The sequence below is a fragment of the Neomonachus schauinslandi genome, chromosome 9, assembly GCF_002201575.2.
Source record: "Neomonachus schauinslandi chromosome 9, ASM220157v2, whole genome shotgun sequence".
Lineage (NCBI taxonomy): Eukaryota > Metazoa > Chordata > Mammalia > Carnivora > Phocidae > Neomonachus > Neomonachus schauinslandi.
This window is the reverse complement of record NC_058411.1, coordinates 115,704,010-115,725,602: the sequence shown is the minus strand read 5'-3', so window position 1 is coordinate 115,725,602 and position 21,593 is coordinate 115,704,010. Positions and strand designations below refer to the sequence as shown.

Genomic DNA, 21,593 nt, shown 5'->3' with positions numbered 1-21,593 from the left:
TGATCAGTCTAGAGGGAGGTTTTATACTGACTTTCTCAAAAAACTTTTGTTTTCTTTTTCTCTCTTGTTCTATTTTCTACTTCATGGATTCTCACTCTGATCTTCCTTATTTCCTTTATTCTGCTTATTCTGTGTTGCATTTGTCCTTCTTATTCTAGTGTCTTAAGGTAGAAACCAAAGTCATTAAAAACCATGTTTCTTTTATAATTAAAAAAAAAAGGCATTTCACGCTATAAATCTCCTAGGTATTGCCTTTGCTGGATCACATAAATTTTTATATTCTGTTTACATTTTCACTCAGGTCAAAGTCATTTCTAATTTACTTCTGATTCCCTCTTTGACCAGTTATTTTAAAAGGTTTTATTTACTTTCCAGGTATTTGGAAGATTTCCCAGAGATTTTATTGTTATTGGTTTCTAATTAATTCCATTAGGGTCAGAGAATATACTTTATATGACTTGAGTACTCTTGATGTATGTGATTTGTTTCTGGCCCAAATTATGGTCTATATTGGTAGTTGTTCCATATGTAGTTGAAAAGACAGTGCTTTTGCTGAATCGAGTGTTCTTACTATAAATGGCTACTTGATGAAGCTGGTTGACCGAGTTAAGTCTTCTGACAGATTTTCTATCTACATGTTTTATCAGTTATTGAGGGAAGGGTATTAAAATCTCCAACTGTAACTGTGGATTTGTCTATTTCTCCCTGCAACTCTATCATTTTGTTTAATTTCATGTATTCAGAAGGTCTATCATTAGTTGTGTAAACATTTAGGATTATTATGTCCCCTTGATGACTGACCACTTCATCATTACTAATTGACCCTTTTTATCCCTCTCAATATTCTTTGCTGTGAAATCTACTTTGTATGATATTAATACAAGCATACCAACTTTGTTTTGATTAGTGTTAACATGGTATACATTTTTCCATCTTTTTACTTTTAATCTATTTGTCTAGTACTGAAAATTAGTTTTAAAAATATGTTTGATCTTGCTTTTATATCCATTCTGACAACCTCTGACTTTAACTGGAATGCTTAAACCATTTCCCTCTGATGTTATTGTTAATATATTTTGGCTTATATCTACATCTTGCTATCTTTTTCCTATTTGTCCCATCTGTTTACTCTATTTTTTCTTCTTTAGAGTATGTTTTACAATTTCACTTTAACTTCTTTGTTGGTTTATCAAGTAAAGCTTTTTGTTGCATTATATTAATGTTTGGTTTAGGGTCTGTAGAATACCTCTCCATTACAGTTTAATTTGAAGTCATATACTACATCATGTATAGTATAAGAACATCACAAGGGCATACTTCTATTTCCTACCCCCAAGCCTCTGTGTTGCTGCTGCCTTCCCTTATATTACTGCTACATACTTTACTTCTATGTATCTCAATTCGTTTTTATTATATCCTTGAAATATTCAATTATCTCTTGAAAATATTGATACAATAAGGAAAAAGTCATGATATTAATTAACCCATGTAGCAATTTCCTCATTCATTCATATAGAACCCTAATTCCATCTGATATAACTTTCCTTCTGTTTGAAGTAATTCCTTTAACATTTTTGTTGTGCAGGTCTGCAGGTGTTGAATTCTCTCAGCTTTTGAATGTCTGAATGAGTCTACTTCAATTTTATTCTTGAAAAAATCTTTTCATAGAGTAAACAAATTCTAGGTTGACAGTTATTTTTACTTTCAGTACCTCCACTTCTAGCTTGCATTGTTTTCTGTAAGGAATTTGTTGTCATCCTTTATCTTTTTTCCTGTATGTAACATATATTTTTCCCTCTAGCTGCTTTTATGATTTTTTTTTCTCTTTATCAACAGTATTGAGCAATTTGATTATGATGTGCCTTGTTAAGTTTCCTTCATGTTCCTTTTGCTTGAAGTTCTTTGATCTTCTTGAATCTGTGAGTTTATAGTTTTCATCAAATTTGGACATTTTTCAGCCATTATGTCTCAAAATCCCCCCATCCTCCTCTGGTGACTCCAAATTATTCATATAATAGGCCACCTGTGGCTGTGTATCCACAATTCACTGGTGCTATGTTAATTTTATGTATGTGTGTTTCATTTCTGTGTTTCAGTTTCTATTGTTAGGTCATCAAGTTCATTGATCTTTTCTTCTGCAATGTTTAATCTGTATTAAACACTGTATATAGGGACGCCTGGGTGGCTCAGTTAAAGCGGCTGCCTTCCACTCAGGTCATGATCCCAGGGTCCTGGGATCAAGTCCCGCATTGGGCTCTCCGCTTGGCGGGGAGCCTGTTTCTCCCTCTGCCTGCCGTTCCCCTGCTTGTATGTTCCCTCTCTCTCTCTATCTGACAAATAAATAAAATCTTTAAAAAAAAAAACCACTGTATATACATATACATTAATCTGTATTAAACAGATTATACATTAATCTGTATTAAACATGCACTGTACTTTCCATTTCAGACATATTTCTCATCATTCAGACTTTGATTAAACCATTTAAATATCTTTCAGTCTCTAACATGTTCAAGTTTTCCCTCAAGTTTCTTAAAGATCTAGGCATGTGGTTAAAATACTGTTTTAATATTCTTATCTAGTAATTCTATCACTGATATCATATCTGGGTCAGTTTTAATTGACTTTTCTCCTTATATGGGCTGTATTTTCCTGCTCTTTTGTGTGTCTGATAATTTTTTTATAGCTTTGAGATATAACTGACATATAAAATTATATAAATTCAAGGTGTATGATGATTTGATACATGTATACATTACAAAATGATTACCACAGTAAGTTTAGTTAACAAATCCATTACCTAATAATTTTTTTGTGTGGTGAGAACATTTAAGATCTACTCTTTCTTAACAACTTTCAAGGATACAATAAAATGTATTGTTAACTATAGTCACTACGCTGTACATTAAATCCCCAGAACTTATTCACCTTATAAGTGGAAGTTAGTACACTCTGTCAACATCTCCAAATCTCCAACCCTGAGCCTAGGGCAACTACCAATCTACTCTATTTCTATGAGTACAGCTTTTTTAGATTTCACATATAAGTGAGATCATAGTGTTTTGTCTTTCTCTGGTTCATTTCACTTAGGATAATGTCCTCAAGGTTCATCCAAGTTATCACAAATACCAGGATTTCTTTTTTTATGGCTGAATAATATTCACACACACACACACACCCCACCCCACATTTTTTTTTATTCATTCATCTACTGACGAACACTTAGGTTGTTTCCATGTCTTGGCTATTGTAAACAATGCCATACTGAACATGGGAGTGCAGATCCTTTTAAGACAATGATTTTATTTCCTTCAGATATATACCCAGAAGAGGGATTGCTGGATCATATGGTAGTTTTTTTTTTTTTTTAACCTTTTTCTGTGTTTTTCTATAGTGGCTGCAACAATTTATATTCCCACCAACAGTGTACAAAGTTTCCCTTTTCTCCACATCCTCACCAGCACTTCCTATTTCTTTTCTTTTTGATAACAGCCATTCTAACAGATGTGAGGTAATATCTCATTGTGGGTTTGATTTGCATTTCCCTGATGATTAGTGATGTTGAGAAACTTTTCATGTACCTATGAGTCATATGTATGTATTCTTTGGAAAAAATGTCTTTTCAGGTCCTTTGCCCATTTGTTAATCAAGTTATTTTTTGCTATTGAGTTATATGAGTTCCTTACACATTTTCTCCATTAATTCCTTACCAGTTATAGGTTTGCAAATATTTTCTCTTATTCTACAGATTGCCTTTTCATTTTGTTGATTGTTTCTTTTGCTGTTTGATGCAGTCCCACTTATTTATTTTTGCTTTGGGGGCTTAGACTTTCAGTGTCATATCCAAAAAATCATTGCAAACACCAATGTCAAGGAGCTTTTTACCTATGTTTTCTTCTAGGAGTTTTATAGCTTCGGGTCTTACATTTACATTTAAGTTTTTAATCCATTCTGAGTTCATTTTTGAAAGTGGTGTACACCAGGGATCCAATTTCATTCTTTTGCATTTGAATATACAATTTTCCCAACACTATTTATTGAAGAGACACATGCCTGATAATTTCTGATTGGATGTAGAACACTATAAAGTTAATCTTGCTGAATGCTTGATATGTTTGTATTCATAAAGATATTCTTGAGTTTATGGTTCCTTGTAAATACTTTAATCCCTTCAGGTCTTGCTTTTAAGCTTTATTGGCAGGATCAGAGCAACACAATCTATGTTTAATTTTTTTCCCCACTTTTGTGCAACATCATTCTTAGTCCTCTAACCAATGCCCTGGGAATTATGAGGTTTTGGAAGCAAGGTCTATCATCTGCCCTCTGTGAGCTCTACGGATCATTCCTTCTAATCCTTTTGGGTGGTTTGTTCCTTGGCCTCTCAGTTATTCTCCTCATACGCATGTGACTGTTTCAGTATTCACCTCTGCAGATCACTGTGTATAACTTTACTGCTTCTTATCCAATATCTTTAGGGCTGCGATTTTATATATTTAGTCTGGTGCTTTAAGTTATTTGTAATGAAGGTCCTCATACTCCAACTGGGCAGGTGGTTCCCATCAATTTTTAAAAACTAGAGGGTTTGGATGCTTTGTTTAAAAAATACTGTCATTTGTGTGTCCCCTTCCATTTCTTCTGTATTTACAGCTTTAGTATCACATATGTTACCAAAGTGCCTACGGTGATTCAGTGAATTACTCAGAATCAGAGGAAGGGAACTTGGGGAGAAGGGCAAAGAGAAGCTCAATATACTTAGTACTTAAAAATCAAAAGTTGAGAATTGAATTTCCCCTCAAATAGGAGGTTCATGTAGGCAAGCCCATACATTGGAACACGAACTTATTTCTGCCAAATGAGTCATTAACATTTAACTTGAGTAGATTATTATAAACATTGTTCTGAAAAACAAAGTGCTAATACATTATACAAGAATTCAAACAAACAAGAAAAGGAAAGGATAACATCGAAAATGTTGTTTTCATATAATACCTTCTGTTGCCATGCCCCAACTTCCCATCTTCTGCCTCACCCCAAGAGTAAACTTCTCCTTCTGAAGAGAGGGCAAGACAGTGTTTTCCTCCTGAGTTCACAGCTACTTTCTTAATAAACACGTGCTGAATGGATTCAAGTAATGTTGGGGTAGATACCGACTCTGTCCCTCCAATTCCTAGTCTGCCACCTGCACCATATCCAGTGGCATACAGCTAAGACAAGAAAAATATAAATATCAGGTTTTTGTCTAAATTTATCCCTGTATTTTAGTAATCAACCAGCTCAATCAGTGCTCTAGACATTTTTACCACAGAGAAATGAAATTAAAAATTAAAAATCACAGGAATGTTTATAACATTTTTTGTGCTTTATTAAAACTCTAAAAATGAAAGAAATAGTTATGACTATTAGAAATCCCAAATTTTTGAAAAGAAGATCTTTTCCCTGGAACAAATCCCTGATAATAACACTCACAGAAAAACTTAAATATATTTAGTATTTCAGCAAGGCAGCATATAAATCACACAGTAGAATACACTATTTTTCTTTCATTCTCGGTGGGAAATTATTTCAGGACACAAGTTTTATCTTTTTTTTTTTTTTTTTAAACAGACTGCCTTTTCCAAATGCGTATCAAACATCCCTCCTATAAAAACTTAAATGTTGTTTCATACTGTTTCAAATGCATTGCTGCACTGACACAAGAGTAAGGAAACCTCAAGGACTAAAACAGGAAATGAAACCAAGAACTCGGGTTGATAGATGAGCCCTAAAGCCAGTGTCCCCTGGGAAGGTTTTGAGAATCTTTAGCACACAGGGTGTCAGGGGTAAAGTGCCAAAGCCTAAAAGGAGACTAGAAAGGTGAGGCTCCAGTGGGCCAACTGTGAACGAGAACTAAGAAGAAAACAACAAAGCAGGTTCCCTTTCTCAATCTTAGCACTGAATTAGATGGGGGAAATCTCTCCTGAGAATTCATCACCACAAAAGCTTGTCATTAGATTGGTCTTCAGCCTGAATTTATGCTACATTTGGCATAAATTCCTTAAAGAATTTAATTTACAATGTCTTAGACTGGTAGTACCCCAGGGTTATAAATTCTCTTTTGACGAGTGATTTCAAACTAAGCCTTAAAGAATTTCTACATAAAATCTTCCAAGGAAAATGGTCAGCTCATAGTTGAAAGAAGATACCATCAGTGAGAGTCAGCAGAACAGTCCAATATTAAGTTTAGAGAAATAAAGCTGGAAGGTATCCCCAAGGAATAAGAAAGTGCAAAATTACCCAAAGCAGGACTTCCAGGAATTAAAAAGATAGTAACTGAAATAAAAAACCCACATACATTTAACAGCAGATCATAAACAGGTGAAGAGGAGATTACAGAACGAGAAGATGGGTCTGAAGATATTCTCTAGCATACAGCACAGAAACACAAAAGAAGAAACATGAAAAAGGTGTTAGAGATACAAAAGACAGACCCTTTGACTCAAACATCAATCAGAACTCACAGTTTCAGGTAGAGATCGCACAGAGAATATGAGAGAAGCAACACTGGGAAAAAAAAGTCTAAGAATTTACCAGAGTTATTGAAAATTCACTTCTCAAGAGCCAGAAAGCCCCCCTCTCCCATCCCTTATCACCTGGCAAAAACAAAGTAAAATAAAAAAGGCAGAAAAAATAAAAATAAAAATATATCATAGCAAAACTGTAGCTCACTAAAGAAAGATATTAAAAGCAGCCACAGAGAAAAGATTTATTACCTTCATTTGGGTAAAAATTAGTCTGACCGCTGACATCTCATTAGCAACAATGAAGGCCAAAAACCAGAAAAATTAAGCTTTTAACAGGAAGACTGAAAATAAGTCAACTGAAAATTTTATACTCTAGAACAGGGGGTTAGCAAATTATGGCCCATGAGCCAAATCAGGCCCTACCATCTACTTTTGTAAATAAAGTTTTATTGGAACACAGACACATACATTCATTTACATATTGTTCACAGGCTGCTTACTGCAACAGAGACCATATGACCCATGTAGCTAAAAATACTACTGTGACCTTTACAGAAAATGTCTGCAACCCTTACTTTAGAAAAAGGACAAAATAAAGACATATTCAAGTAAAAAAAACAATCTGAGGATTAACCAACAAAAGACCCTCACTAAAGAAAACCGAAAATACATGCTTAAAGTAGAAGAAAAATGATTAAAGATGCAAGGTCTGAGACATAAGAAACAATGTGACAAAGATGTATACCACGTTGGGTAAATCTGGAAAAAAAACTTGGGTCTATATATAACAACAACAAAAATAATAACGCCTATCATTCCCTAATGGGTTTGCGCCAAAACACAGGATAACAAAAGATCAGTATTTGTATTATTTGGGAGGAGGACAGAAATACTAATTCACTTCAGATTTTACTAATGCATGTTAAAATAACCAGGAAACAACTAAAAGACACAGAATTCTCCAGAGAAGAGAAAGAGAAGGATATACTTCAACTCTTCTTAATGAGACTAGCACAATCTTGATACTCTTGGCAGGCAACTTCTGATGTGGTTCCCAGGGTCCCTGATTCCCACCCTGTGTAATCCCTTCTCCTTGAACATGGGCTACACCTAGTGACTCAATTCTAATGGACAGAACACGGCAACAGGAATGGACTGTCACTTTTGGATTAGGTCACATAAGACTGTGACTTGGTCTTGCTATCACTCTCTCTTGCCCCATCCCCCTTGCTTGTTCTGATGAAGCCAGCTGCACACGTGAGGTGGCAAAGAACTGAAGGCAGCCTCGACCAACCATGCATGAGGAACTGAATCCTCAGTACAGCCTTGAGGCAACTGCAGCCTGGTGAGAGATCCTGGGAGGGAGGATCAAGCTAAGTCACCTCCAGAGTCCTGCCCCAGAGAAACTGCAAGTTAATAAATGTGTACTTAAGTTAATTGTTGTAAGTTAAACAGATAAATAATAGAGTATCAAAACCAAACAAGGAGTGTATAAGACAGGAACATTATAATGATCGCATTCATGATCTTGGAGCTCCCAAAAATCGCAAACAAGATACTCACAAACACAAACCAAAAAATAAAACAAATCTTGACCAAGTTGGGTTTCTCCAAAGAATGCAAGGGGTTTACTATAAGAAAACCAATTAATCCAATTCACTACATGAATCCACTAAAGGAGAATACATAAATAGAAATGGTTTTTTAAATGTAGAAGGAGAAAGAAATTTCCTTAATCTCATACAAAGCATCCACCAAAATCTCATACTAAGTGTGTGAAATATTCAATCAGCGTTTGCTTTGCAGCCTGGATTAAGACAAGAACAAGCCCACGACTACCAACCCTGCTCAATATTATACCACAACTCCTACCCGGCGCAATGAGCTTCCTTTCCTCCACACAAAAGGAAAAAAAATAAAAGAAATGAACTGAAAAGGAACAAAATTTACAGATGACTCTCTATAAAGACGATACAAGAAATCCTGACATATACAAAGGAAAGAAAAAAGTAGAAGAAGGTCACCAGACATAAAGTCAATATATAAATATCAACCATTTCATCATACTAACAGCAATTAATTTTTTAAAACAGCATTACAATAGCTAACAAAAAAGGAGTACTCTAAGGTATTATTGATATGCAAACAGTACACTTTTTTATGTATGCTGTATTTCAAAATAAAAACTACGAAGTTATAGAACACATTGAAGATCATACAGAAATATTTAGAATGGTGACTGCCTCCAGCACACCATGAGTACTATTAACCTTGAGATAATGTTTCAATATAGAATCCTTATACATACCGTGGACCCAACGATGCACTCTAGCCATAGCAGTCTCTTAGTTTTAATGTCAGTATGACACAGAAAATGTACCCTTACCTTTCCATCAGCTGTCACTGCAAAGAGAGTCTGTTCTCCTCCAATTAGCTGCACAGGCCTGAGAGTTGCAAGGGCTTCACATGGAGTGGGAACTTTAACTTTTGCACCTTCGATGCCCCCAAGCTGTCCCCTGTGATTATGCCCCCATCCATAAATTGTTCCGCTGCCGCCAGCAGAAAGAGTCCAGTCATCGGGTCGCCTACAACAAACATTAAGTGAACAACTGACGTGGGAAAGAAGTGCACATGAAACACCTTTCTCCAGTATACAACATTATTCTTGGTTCTGATATAATAACCTGTTCATCCACTGCACAAGTTGTTCATCTTGCTCTCTTTTAAAAATGTCGTGGCTCTCATGGAGAACATCCATGTATTCGCTGTCTGCCATTAACTCACGAATTTTCTTAGCCACCTAGACAACATTATTATGAGATTATCAATCAAACATTCATCTCTCAAAAATAAAAGAAATAAGATAAAAAAACACAGGAATAATCCCCATCTAATAATCTGAGAGAATGCCAACATCAACATTGTGATATTTATAGTTAATAAGCAAAACTAATATGATTTTATCAAGTCTAAGATATTTGAAGATATCTAACATATCTTTATAATACCATTGTATCTTTAGTTTACTAAAAATAAACTTTAACTGAAATTCACAGTATCTGTTTATTCATTTTCACCTGTGTGCTTTTTTCTTTATGGTACTCCTTTGTAAGAGAATGTTGCTCTGTCTCATAATATTGGCATCTTTTTATACAACAGCTGAAAAAGGAAAATGTTTTTACATTCCAAAAGTGATTTAAAAATAACATGCAATACCTCATCAAGAAAAAGACGTGGCAATGGTGTTCTTTTGTCCAGGGCCACAGCAACACGGGAGGCCATGCAGTACCTTCGGAACCAAGCCCACTTGTGCGTCTCAGCACAGCAGGGGAGAGTGTCTAGTTCCAGGTCACAAGCAAGAGCTACCAGTACCTGCAGCAACCAAAAATTAGTAACACAAGGAAGCTCAGAAATGCAGCTAACATTCCACTTCTCCAGTACTGCATACTAAAGACAAACACCATTATAGGGTTTCTGTGAGTCCTCATTCAGGAGCTCCTTATTCCAGGCTGACTGCCATGTGCCAAGCAAGTATTTCACCATCACCAGTAATGTGGATTATTCCTACCCAGCCCTTAGTGATGCACCTGACACAGGACCTCAGATCTGACAACTGCTACAATACTTGCTGCCTAAGTCAAGCATCTCAAAGTACACTAATACTTGGTTAAAGTATTAAGGGCTTAAGTCACATAGTCATTTCTGGACATTTTTCATATTCAACTTCAGCAACACCTGTATCTGTCCTCAAGGGGGCCTGAAATGCAATGCACTACACATGACCACTCTTGGTGGCTCTCCTCATCACTTGAAAGCAAGTCAAGCATTACCTTAAAGAATGGGCTGTGGAGCAGCTGCTTGCCACCTCTTACAATAGGATCTTCATATTCAAACTGCCTTTGCAAAGCTTCTGGAAGGCCTTTTACCAAAGCAGCAAGAGCACTACCTGTAAAACTCTAAAAAAAACAACAAAATTATTTCCTTTGGATAGCAAAGCAATCCAAAATGTAGGGGAAGTAGGTGTTTTGTTTCTATGAGTCAAATGTTTTATTTTGTTGGTACTATTTGCCCTAAAAAAAGGTGTATTGGTATTTTTCAAATAGGTTTGATGAACACTAAAATTAAAAATAAAAGCTTGAAAATTCACCTCAGAATGCTTGGTCTTGATTTCAGTATAGTCACTTGCAGGGAACCAGTCCCTTTCCAGCTCACAAAGTCCCATCTCCTAAGATGGTTAAGATCAAGCATCCTTTCAACAGTAACTACCTCATACAGCAAAAACAAAGGGATGTTGTGAGCCAGACTTGTTGCAAAGTCTAACAGACACAATCCTATGCTCACAGCCATTGACACGTCTCTGTCTCCAAAAATCACAAGCCAGTCTGCACTCAGTATATGGAGCAACATAAAGGGGTCTGGATGGGACAAAGGTGGCCTTATTCTTATGTAGAATTTCTCAACTCTTCTCAGTGATTTAAAAGTTTAAATTATTTAAGCAACATTTTATTCCCAAAGGTCAAACATCTAGAAACTAATTTAACGTTCCATACCAAAGCTCTTGCTTCCCCATCGTTATCTCCAAGTAGCCTGTTTATGTTAATTGATTGCCCAAATTCAGTTGTGAGCAGTTTCCTCAGTCTTTGAAGGGCCCACATTCTGTGACTGGCAGCTAAAATGAGCAGACAGAACGTATCAGAAGCTTGGCCATTTTTCCCACCAAGTACAACAGACAAGATAATCAAGGTGCTATTTACCTAAGGCACTCAGCTGTGCACAGGCTGCCAGCGACGCTGCGAGGCGAGGGACAATGCTTCTGTTTGAGGTGAGGTTGAGGCGGAAGTCTAACAGACATGTCACCAAGTCCATGGATGGACAGGAGAGCACGCAGCGATCGGAAAGGAGGTCTTTAGGGCCTGAGAAATGAGCGCTGTAAATGTCCCTGTGTTGAACAGGATGAGGGCTATCCCACAAGGAGACCTACACAAATCTGACCCAGTGGACCTTGTCTACCTGGACGCTGTGGTTACAGAGCTGCCCATGGTCCTGCCACTGTCTGTGTCACAACTACACTCTCTGTACACTGACAGTTTATCTGAAAATCAAACAGCTTAAGAAGTGCAACCAGCAGGGTGCCGGGGTGGCTCAGTCAGTTAAGTGTCTGCCTTCGGCTCAGGTCATGATCCCAGGCCTGGGTAGAGCCCTGTGTTGGGCTCTCTGCTAGCAGGGAGTCTATTTGTCCCTCTCCCGCTGCCCCAGCCCCTACTCTTGCTCTCTTTTTCTCTCTCAAATAAACAAATAAAATCTTTAAAACAAACAAACAAACAAAAGAAGCGCAACCAGCAATAACTCCTTTCCCATTAGGTGATGGACTGCTAACATCCTAACCACTAGACTGCTGAGGTGGCTCTTTGGCAGTTCTGATCATCACTGCAGTGGGGCCTTGGGCAGGGCTGGCTCCCAACACATCAGGAGAAGGCAGACTATGAAGTACTAAATGAAAATGGTTTGTGTGTCCACCTTGCTTGAGTCATCAGGACTTGGATGCCGCCAGGCCCCCCACTTACCTGCAGCTGGCATGATGGGATAGACTGTGAAGCGCCAGCCCCACCCATTCACAGACCCATCACTGATGAACTTCCACTTCAACTCATCCCCTGGGATGCGCAGTTCACTGGACCAGTCAGACCATTCTCGGCCTAGTAGAGAAAAGTAGGCCCTGGGGTTGGGTTCTCTCCATCATGTGATCAAGACAAACTTCTTTAGATACAAAGCAAAATCATCTACACTGTATCTGGAAAACAGCTGGCTCCTCCAACCCAAGTTCTCCCAAATTTGAGTTCATACTACTCCTAGTGAGTAACATTTAATACATACTGTCCTTCCATACACACTATACCAAATACTAGGGAAACTGCGGACAGGTAGGCACTGCCTGATGGAAACATACATACATAACTACAACATGGTATGAGAGGACAGCAAAGTCAGCCAGCACACACACCAGGTCAAGGGCTTATAGGGAAGTTTCCAGGGGAAGGTCTTATATGATGGCAGTTCCCCAGGAAACAGGATAAAGAGCCCCAGCTTTCCCCGGAGAGGGTACAATTTTATAAAAAACCTTAGCCCAGCCCTCATTGAATCAATTATCAACTGAGTCCCTGTAGGCAGCTTTCTCATACATCAACCTCTACCTTGCACAAGCCTGGTACTGCCACATGTCTTACAGCACCATCTCTAACTATCTGGGTGAAACTGGGCTTCCCAGACTGCCTGTGTCCCAAGGACCCAACAGGAAACCTGTAATCCCACCCATCACTGGTGAGGTGCAGAAACAACTAGTGTAATTATCTTACTGAAAGTATTAGAAAGAGGCAGATAAAACCTACTGTATTTTGCAGCAAAATAGCTTATTGTCCCATCCTTAAGTGTCACATAAGAATGAAGCAGTAGCATTCTGTTTAGTAAGTTAACAGTTCTATTTTATGAAGCCAAGCAGACAGCGTCCTGCTCAACCCTCCTTCACACCTGACCGCACGGAGACAATCCTGTTGACACCATCCATGACTGTGAGAGGGTCGTGGCGCCTCTCTGTAGAGCACTGCCGGTCAAACTCCACCCTGAGTCCTTCTGCTCCTGGAGGTCAAATGAGCACAAAACACAGTGTTTACTCCCAACTGACGTACCACAGCCAAGGCCATAAGCCACAACACACCACACAGAAACAGTGAGACTAAAATGATGTTTAACAGCTAATGAAAAGCAGAAAGGCAGAAAGAACTGACCTCAAAGACAAGAATCTAAGACTAATTGCCCCTTTCCCCTCACCCTGTCTCCCACAGAAGACTTCAACAGTGATGGAAAGGCCAAGAAGAAACTTTTGCTTGGCTAATTCATTTTATGCTCTCACTTCTGGGCAAATTTTCATTGGCAGACCAAGCTTTATTATTCCCCCTCACACACACACACATTTAAAATGCCATTTGAAATATTCATCAAATGTTTAAGCTTCGATCTAGAGTCTTCTTTGGACAAATTAGCTTACAAAAGAATTAATGAAGGGCAGGACCTAGGTTATGGTAGAAAGAAAAGGTTAGCAAATCCTTCTTTCAAAGCAGCTATAAAAAACCACACAAAATTATAAAAGACAATGATCCCAGGGCTCTGAAAATAAAGGCAAACAACTAATTGAGAAGTGTTTATGAAAAAAACTGCCAAACATGGGTAGGGACAGTGAGTGTCTATGGTGTTCTTGCCTGGGTATGTTTTTTTTTTTTTAATTTTTTATTGTTATGTTAATCACCATACATTACATCATTAGTTTTTGATATAGTGTTCCATGATTCATTGTTTGTGTATAACACCCAGTGCTCCATGCAGAACTTGCCCTCTTTAATACCCATCACGAGGCTAACCCATCTTCCCACCCCCTCCCCTCTAGAACCCTTAGTTTGTTTTTCAGAGTCCATCGTCTCTCATGGTTCGTCTCCCCCTCCGATTTCCCCCCCTTCATTCTTCCCCTCCTGCTATCTTCTTCTTTTTTTTTTAACATATAATGTATTATTTGTTTCAGAGGTACAGAGCTATGATTCAACAGTCTTGCACAATTCACAGCACTCACCATAGCACATACCCTCCCCAGTGTCTATCACCCAGTCACCCCATCCCTCCCACCCCCCACCACTCCAGCAACCCTCAGTTTGTTTCCTGAGATTAAGAATTCCTCATATCAGTGAGGTCATATGATACATGTCTTTCTCTGATTGACTTATTTCGCTCAGCATAATACCCTCCAGTTCCATCCACGTCATTGCAAATGGCAAGATTTCATTCCTTTTGATGGCTGCATAATATTCCATTGGATATATATGGGTATGTTTTTATCCAAGCTGGAAGACAGTTCTACCAAGGATGAGACTCTGCCTCCAGCAGAAGCTGACTGGTATAGAGTAGGAAGGAGAAAATGCATGCCAAGATCATTGCCAGTAAAAGGACCAACAAGAAAGCCTCCACCTCCATTGGCCTGAGAACAGTTTCACTAGATGTCAGATCTGAGAACTAGCTGGAAATTTAACAGGGAATCATAAAATACAGAGACCACAGAAGGGCTACTGAGGGCATCAGGGAGGCCTGGAAAAACTGGGATGCACACACACAGGAAAACTGCCAAGACACTGAATTCTATGCCCTCCCTGCTTCCACCCACATGTAGAGCCATCAGCAGAAGGGGAGATAAGTAGGCTTGAGCATAAGCCAAGAAGATATAGAATAAACCCTAGAAGTCAGGCTAGAAAACAGAAGAGTGAAGCCAAGACATCAGAGGCTGCATGCTATGGGGTAAACAGATTTCAGAGAGAATTCCAGGCATGATATAAAACAAGTACACAAAACAATCAAAATAACTATTATAAATCTTAAAAAAAAAAATCAGAAACCAGATGATACAATATATTATCTAGAATGTCTGTTTTTCAACAAAAATTATGAGACATGCAAAAACACTAAAAAGTGTGAGCCATACTCAGGAATAAAATCAGTCAATAAAAGTGGACTCTGATGGGCCAGATGCTAGATTTAGCAGACAACTTTTAAGAAATAAGTATGTTCAAAAATTTAAAAAAAAAAACAAAAAACAGAAAAGATAACATAGAAAAACAAGATAACAATGATTTAACAAATATAGACTCTCAACAAAGAGAAACTATGAGGAAAGTACTAAAAAGAAATTTCTGAGTCGGCAAGTATAATAACCCCAAAATGAGAAATTCACTAGATGGGCAAAATGGCAGATTTAAAATGGCAGAGAAGAAGAATCAGTCAAATTGAAGACTGTATAATTTCCATCTTACTCTAACTGGAAAATAAGAGAAAAAAGATTGAGGAAAAATAAGCAAAGTCTCAAACACCTAGGAGACAACATCAAGGAATACAAACATATGAATAATGGGAATTTCCTCCCAAAAAAGAGGGAAGAGAAAAAAAAGGGACAGAAAAAGTAGTTAAACACATACAGCCAAACCCCCCAATTTGATGAAAAACAATCTACAGTTCCCAAAATTAATAAATTCCAAGTAAGATAAACAAAGAGATCCACACCCACATTATACTGAAACTGTTGAAAACCAAAGACACAGAGAAAATTATGAAAGCAGCAAGAGAGAAAAAAAAAAGACACATGACATCTAGGAGTACAAAATATCATTAATGGCTGACTTCTCCTGAGAAACAATGGAGGACAGAAACCAGTGAGATGACATGTTTAAAATAATATAAGAGAAAAAATCCTATCAACTAAGAATTCTATATCTAGCAAAACTATCCTTCAAAAAGTAAAGGCAAAATTAAAACATTCCCAGATAAACACATACTGATATGACATCAAATAGAAACACGAATCCATGGGAGGAAATAAGGAGCACTGGGAATGGGAAATCCGTGTTTTAAAAGATAGGATAAGTTTTTTTTTTTTTTCTGAATATTTTTGAAAGACAAAAGATTACATAAAGCAAAGCTTAGGAAACTATATTCCATGGGCCACATTTGTCCCACCCCTGTTTTTACATAGCCTGTGAGCTAAAAATGGTTTGTATATTTTCAAATAGTTGGGAAAAAAATTCAAAATAATATTTTGTGATATATGGAAGTTTGCCAATCCCTGACATAATGCAATAATTATTATACCATATACATCACATGTAACACATATAGTTACGAATCTGTTGCACAGCTCTGTCACATGTAAATGTAGTATGTATGACAATAATAGCAAGAAGGAGGGAAGAGGAAACAGAACCATGTTGGAGCAAAGTTGCTATATTTTACCAGAATTAAGGTATTAGCATGAAGTAGATTATGATAAATTCAAATACATATTTTAATCCCTAGAGCAAACACTAAAAAAAGTGGCTGAAAATCAACAGAATTAAAATGGTACATTAAAAAAATTTTAATACAAAAGAAACCACTAAAAGAAGCAGCAAAAAAGAGACAAGGCATAGGGAAAACACAGCAAGATGGCAGATGTAAATCCAACCAAAGCCATAATTACACTAGATATGGATGGCTTAAGTGTCTCAATAAAAAGGCAGAGACTGCTGGATTAAAAAAAAAAAAAAGGATCCAACTAAAAGGTGCATAACCAGAGCCAAACCCTGGCTCAAAGTAAAAAGATGGAAAAAGGTCTAGCATGCAAAGAATAACCACAGGAGAAATGGACTGGCTATACTAATATTACACAAAATAGATTTTAAGGCAAGAAACATTAATAGAGACAAAGAGGGATATTTCACATTGAAAAAAGAATCAAACATCAGGAATATATAACAATTACAAAGGTATGCATATCTAACAACAAAGCTCCAAAACACATGAATGAAAAGCTGATAGAAATTAAAGAAGTAGACAAATCCACAATTAACAGCTGGAGATTTCAATACCAAATCTCAATAATTGATAGAACAAGTGAACAGAAAATCAGTAAGACTACAGATTTCAACAGGACTACCAACCATCTTAACCTTAGAGACAATTGCAAAACACTCCCCCTAACAAAGGACGAATGCACATTCCTATTAAGCAAACATAAAACATTCTCTAGGATAGACCACATTCTATAAAACAAGTCTCAACAAATTTAAAAGATCTGAAATCATTCAGTATATGACTAACTACAATCATAACTGTATAAAATGGAATTAAATCAGAAATCACAAACAGAAAGAAATTTGGGAAATCCCCAAATACTTAACACTTCTAAATAATCCATGGTTCAAAGAGATCTCAAAAATGAAACCAGAAAGTATTTTAGGCTGAACAAAAAATGAAAACACAGCACTATCATAATTTATGTGGTACAGCCAAAGCAGGGGTTGGAAGGAAATCTGTTATTTCAAATGCTATTAAGAAAGAAGGTCTCAATAATCAATGCTTCCACCTTAAAAAAAAAAAAAAAAAAGCAAAAACATATTGTATCTAAAGCAGAAGGAAGAAAATTATAAAGATGAGAGTAGAAATCAATGAAAGAGAAAACAAAAACAACTGAAGGAAAACCCAAATCAATGAAACCAGAGGTTAGTTCTTTGAAAAGATCAACAAAATTAATCAACTTTTAAGTGGGGGAAGCTGGCAGAAATACAGAAGACACAAATGATGAAAAACCAGGAAAAAAAGAAGGGACATCAATACTATGTTATAGTAAGATATATATTTGGTCTTTGTCCCTCATCCCTGGCACAGAGCTCCTAAAATCCTAGAAATTTTCTGTTAGGAGTGTCTCTTGTCATTCATAAGGAGCCTTTTCGAGTCCACCTGAGTTTATGCTAATGAGCTGACTTAGGGCAGGGTCCCTAGATCACCTCAGGATGAGGCTGGTCACCAGAAAGACCAAATGATTGGAGGGTTGGAACTTTCAATCCCACCAAGAGATCTCTGGGAAGGGGAGCAAGTGTGGAGGGGGTGTTGTAGATTAAGGTACATAAAAACTCCTGAATGGCAAGATCTGATGAGCCTCCACATGCTGGGAGAGTGGTATACCCCAGTTCCACAGGGACTGAAGCTCCTGTACTCAGGCCTTATCCTGACCTCATCCTTTGTACCTCTTCAGCTGGCTATTCATCTGCATAGATATTTATAATATCTTTTTAATAAACTGGTAAACTTAAGTGTGAAGCTGAATAACAGACACTTCATTTCAAATGAAGTCGGGAAGCCAGAATGCGGAGTTCTCATGCCCACCATTCTTCATCAGTTGCAGAATCCCACAAGGAGAGAGGTATCTTGCATTCCCAAAAGGAAGAAGCCTGTACTTTACTACCCCAGCAGGAAGAAAGGTTTATTCCTCCTCCAGCAAGAGCCCAGCCAATGAGACTATCACAACTCAGCCAATGAAAAGCCACTACACTTTGAACTCGCAGTTTACTCCAATGGAATTTTTGTTTATAAGAGCCCCTTCCAACTCTCCCCTTTCCTCTATAAAAGAGAATAATTCTCCTTTGTTCTGTGAACTTACCTATGGCTTTTGCTATGACTTGCTTGTCCCAAATTGCAATTCCTCTGCTTTTCTCAAATAAAACCATTTGCTGGTAAAATAACAGGCTGTTTTACTTTTAAGGTCAACATAAGAAAATGTTTCTCTGAATTCTGTGAGCTGCTCTAGCAAATTAATCAAACCCAAGGAGGAGGTCACGGAAACCTCTGATTTACATCAAATCAGTCAGAAGCACAGGTGATAATCTAGATTTGTGACTGACATCTGAAGCTGTGGGCTGAGCCCTTAACCGGTGGGATCTGAGGTGGATGGTGTCAAGATTGAGTTAAATTTTAGGACATCCAGCTAGTGTCACAGAATTGCTTGATGTGTGGGAAACACCCACACATATGGTGTCAGAAGTGAAGGAGTGCTATAGTACAGTATTGAGAGTAGAAGAGATACATGGGAATGTGTTATTTCATTAGAACCAACCAACCCTACAGAAATATAAAGGGTTTTGAGGGATACTATAAACAACTTCATACCAACACATTATACAACTTAGATGAAATGAACAAAGTCCAAAAGGACACAGTTAACCAAAATTGATTCAAAAAGAAATAGAACATCTGACAAGATTTACCTTCCCAAAAAGAAAAGCCCAGGCCCAGATGGCTCCACTGGTGAATTCTATCAGCTATTTAAAGGAGAATAATACCAATCCTACACAAACTCTTTCAGAGAATAGAGGAGGGGGGAAACACTTTGCAACCCAATCTATTAAGGCCAGTATTGTTCTGATACCAAAACCAGACAGAGCTATCACAAGAAAGGAAAAGCCATATAAATAAATTAATTTTAAAATAACTTAAAGCGGGGCGCCTGGGTGGCTCAGTCGTTAAGCATCTGCCTTCGACTCAGGTCATGATCCCAGAGTCCTGGGATCGAGCCCCACATCGGGCTCCCTGCTCGGTGGGAAGCCTGCTTCTCCCTCTCCCTCTCCCCCTACTTGTGTTCCTGCTCTCGCTGTCTCTCTCCCTGTCAAACAAATAAATAAAATCTTTTTAAAAAATAAATAAATAAATAACTTAAAGCTACAAAGCAATACTATTCATGAAAATAGATGGAAAAATCCTTAACAAAATATTAGCAAACCAAATCCTGCAACATACAATAAAGATTACACATTGTCAACAATTGTGATTTGTTCAGGAATGCAAAGTGAGTTTAATATCCAAAACCTGATTCCTACAATATGCTATATTGAGTAAACAACAAAACACACAAAAAGCATTTGACAAAACCCAACACCTACTCTTAAAATCTACCCCCCAAACTAGGAACAGAAAGAAAATTCCTCAAGCTGATAAGGGCATCTGTGAAAAATCTAGTTAATGGACGTAATGCTGACAGACTAAATGTGTTCACCTTACTGGAACAAGGAAAGGATTTCCACTCTCACCCTTAGTATGCAACTGATTCTAGCCAGTCTCTGCTCTAGTGTAAGGGACAGATGATGTCTGTTAAATGTCACAGGGTGTTAACTGTTATGAAGAAGGAAGGGTGTGAAATGAGATCTGGGAAAGGCTGTTTCTGCATATGGTGGTTAAACCAGAAAGGATTCTCTGAACGAGGGAGATATGGCCAGAAATCCCTAAGTAATTGCCTCGGGGAAGAATATTTCAGGCAGATGGCAAATACAAAGTGAAACAAAGAGCCTGAACCTGGAATATACTTCAGGACTGGCAAAGAAGATGATGTGGAGGGCCCAGAGAGAGAGACAAAGGAGTGAGGAAGCAATACATTGAAGAGGTGACCAGGGCTTATACAAAGTCATACAAACCATGGTCAGAAATTCAGTTCTTATTTTAAAGTTACAGTTATGGGGTATATTGGTGGTTTTTAAGCAGAGGACCAGTATGTTCTGACTGGGGTGGTTCACAAGGTGGTTTTAAGAGAGTATCTCTGGATGTCCTGTAGGGAGATGATTCTGGGGGACACAGGAGGTTAGGTGCTAGTATAGTATATGGTGATAGTATAATAAACTGGGTGAGACCAGCTGGTTGGGCCCAGAATGGCCGGGAGTTAGAGAGAAATGACTGAGTTAGTAAAATATTTTAAAAGTAGAAATGATAGGCACTTTCAGGGAAGATGGCAGAGTAGGAGGACCCTAAACTCACTTCACCCCACAGATACAGCTAGATAACTGGATACACTAGATACAACTAGATAACACTCATATCAGAGCAAACAACCCAGAAAAGGACCCAAACACTGGCTACACAAACATCACAACTAAAATCAGTCAAGGGATTCACAAAACAAAAAGATGTAAAATTTGACACCATATACCTAAAGCACTGGGGGAAAGAAGAGTAAAGAATGGGTTCAAACTTAAGCAACCATCAACCAAGAAGATGTTATACACAAACCTCATGGTAACCACAAATCAAAAACCAGTAATAGATATGCAAAGAATAAAAAAGTATATCACAAAAGAAAACCAGCAAACTATGGAAGAGAGAAAGAAAAGGATCAGAGAAACCATACAACACAACCACAAAACAAGTAACAAAATGGCAATAAATACGTATCTATCAATAATTACTTTGAATCTAAGTGGACTAAATGGCCCAATCAAAAGATATAGGATGACAGAGTGGATAAAAAAACAAGACCTCTCTATATGCTGCCCACAAGAGACTCATTTCAGACTTAAAGACACCTGCAGATTGACAGGATGGAGAAACATTTATCACGCAAATGGATGTCAAAAGAAAGCTGGAGCAGCAATGCTTATATTGGACAAGACAGACTTTAAAGCAAAGTCTGCAACAAGAGACAAAGAAGAACTCTATATAATAATAAAATTCAACAAGAAGATATAACAATTGTAAATATTTATGCACCCAACATGGGAGCACCCAAATACATAAAAAAATTAATAACAAACATAAAAAGGAACTAACCGATACTAATAACAATAATTATAGGGGACTTTAACACCCCACTTATACTGATAGACAAATCATCCAAACAGAAAATCAACAAGGAAACCGTGGCTTTGAATAACACACTGGACCAGATGAATTTAACAGATATATTCAGAATATTCCATTCTAAAACAG

General features: G+C 37.5%; 1 protein-coding gene across 1 annotated transcript in view; it reads right to left on the bottom strand.

Moving 5' to 3' along the window:
• HERC2 (HECT and RLD domain containing E3 ubiquitin protein ligase 2) overlaps positions 1-21,593 on the bottom strand; it is a 258,118-nt gene that overhangs the window by 32,927 nt on the left and 203,598 nt on the right. The window contains exons 71-79 of the mRNA XM_044918185.1: positions 13,026-13,133; positions 12,065-12,196; positions 11,255-11,413; positions 11,051-11,169; positions 10,331-10,456; positions 9,717-9,872; positions 9,185-9,300; positions 8,887-9,085; positions 4,990-5,204 (exon numbers count right to left, since the gene is read on the bottom strand). Coding sequence (XP_044774120.1) covers positions 4,990-5,204; positions 8,887-9,085; positions 9,185-9,300; positions 9,717-9,872; positions 10,331-10,456; positions 11,051-11,169; positions 11,255-11,413; positions 12,065-12,196; positions 13,026-13,133 — 1,330 coding nt within the window. The remainder of the gene's footprint in view (positions 1-4,989; positions 5,205-8,886; positions 9,086-9,184; positions 9,301-9,716; positions 9,873-10,330; positions 10,457-11,050; positions 11,170-11,254; positions 11,414-12,064; positions 12,197-13,025; positions 13,134-21,593) is intronic.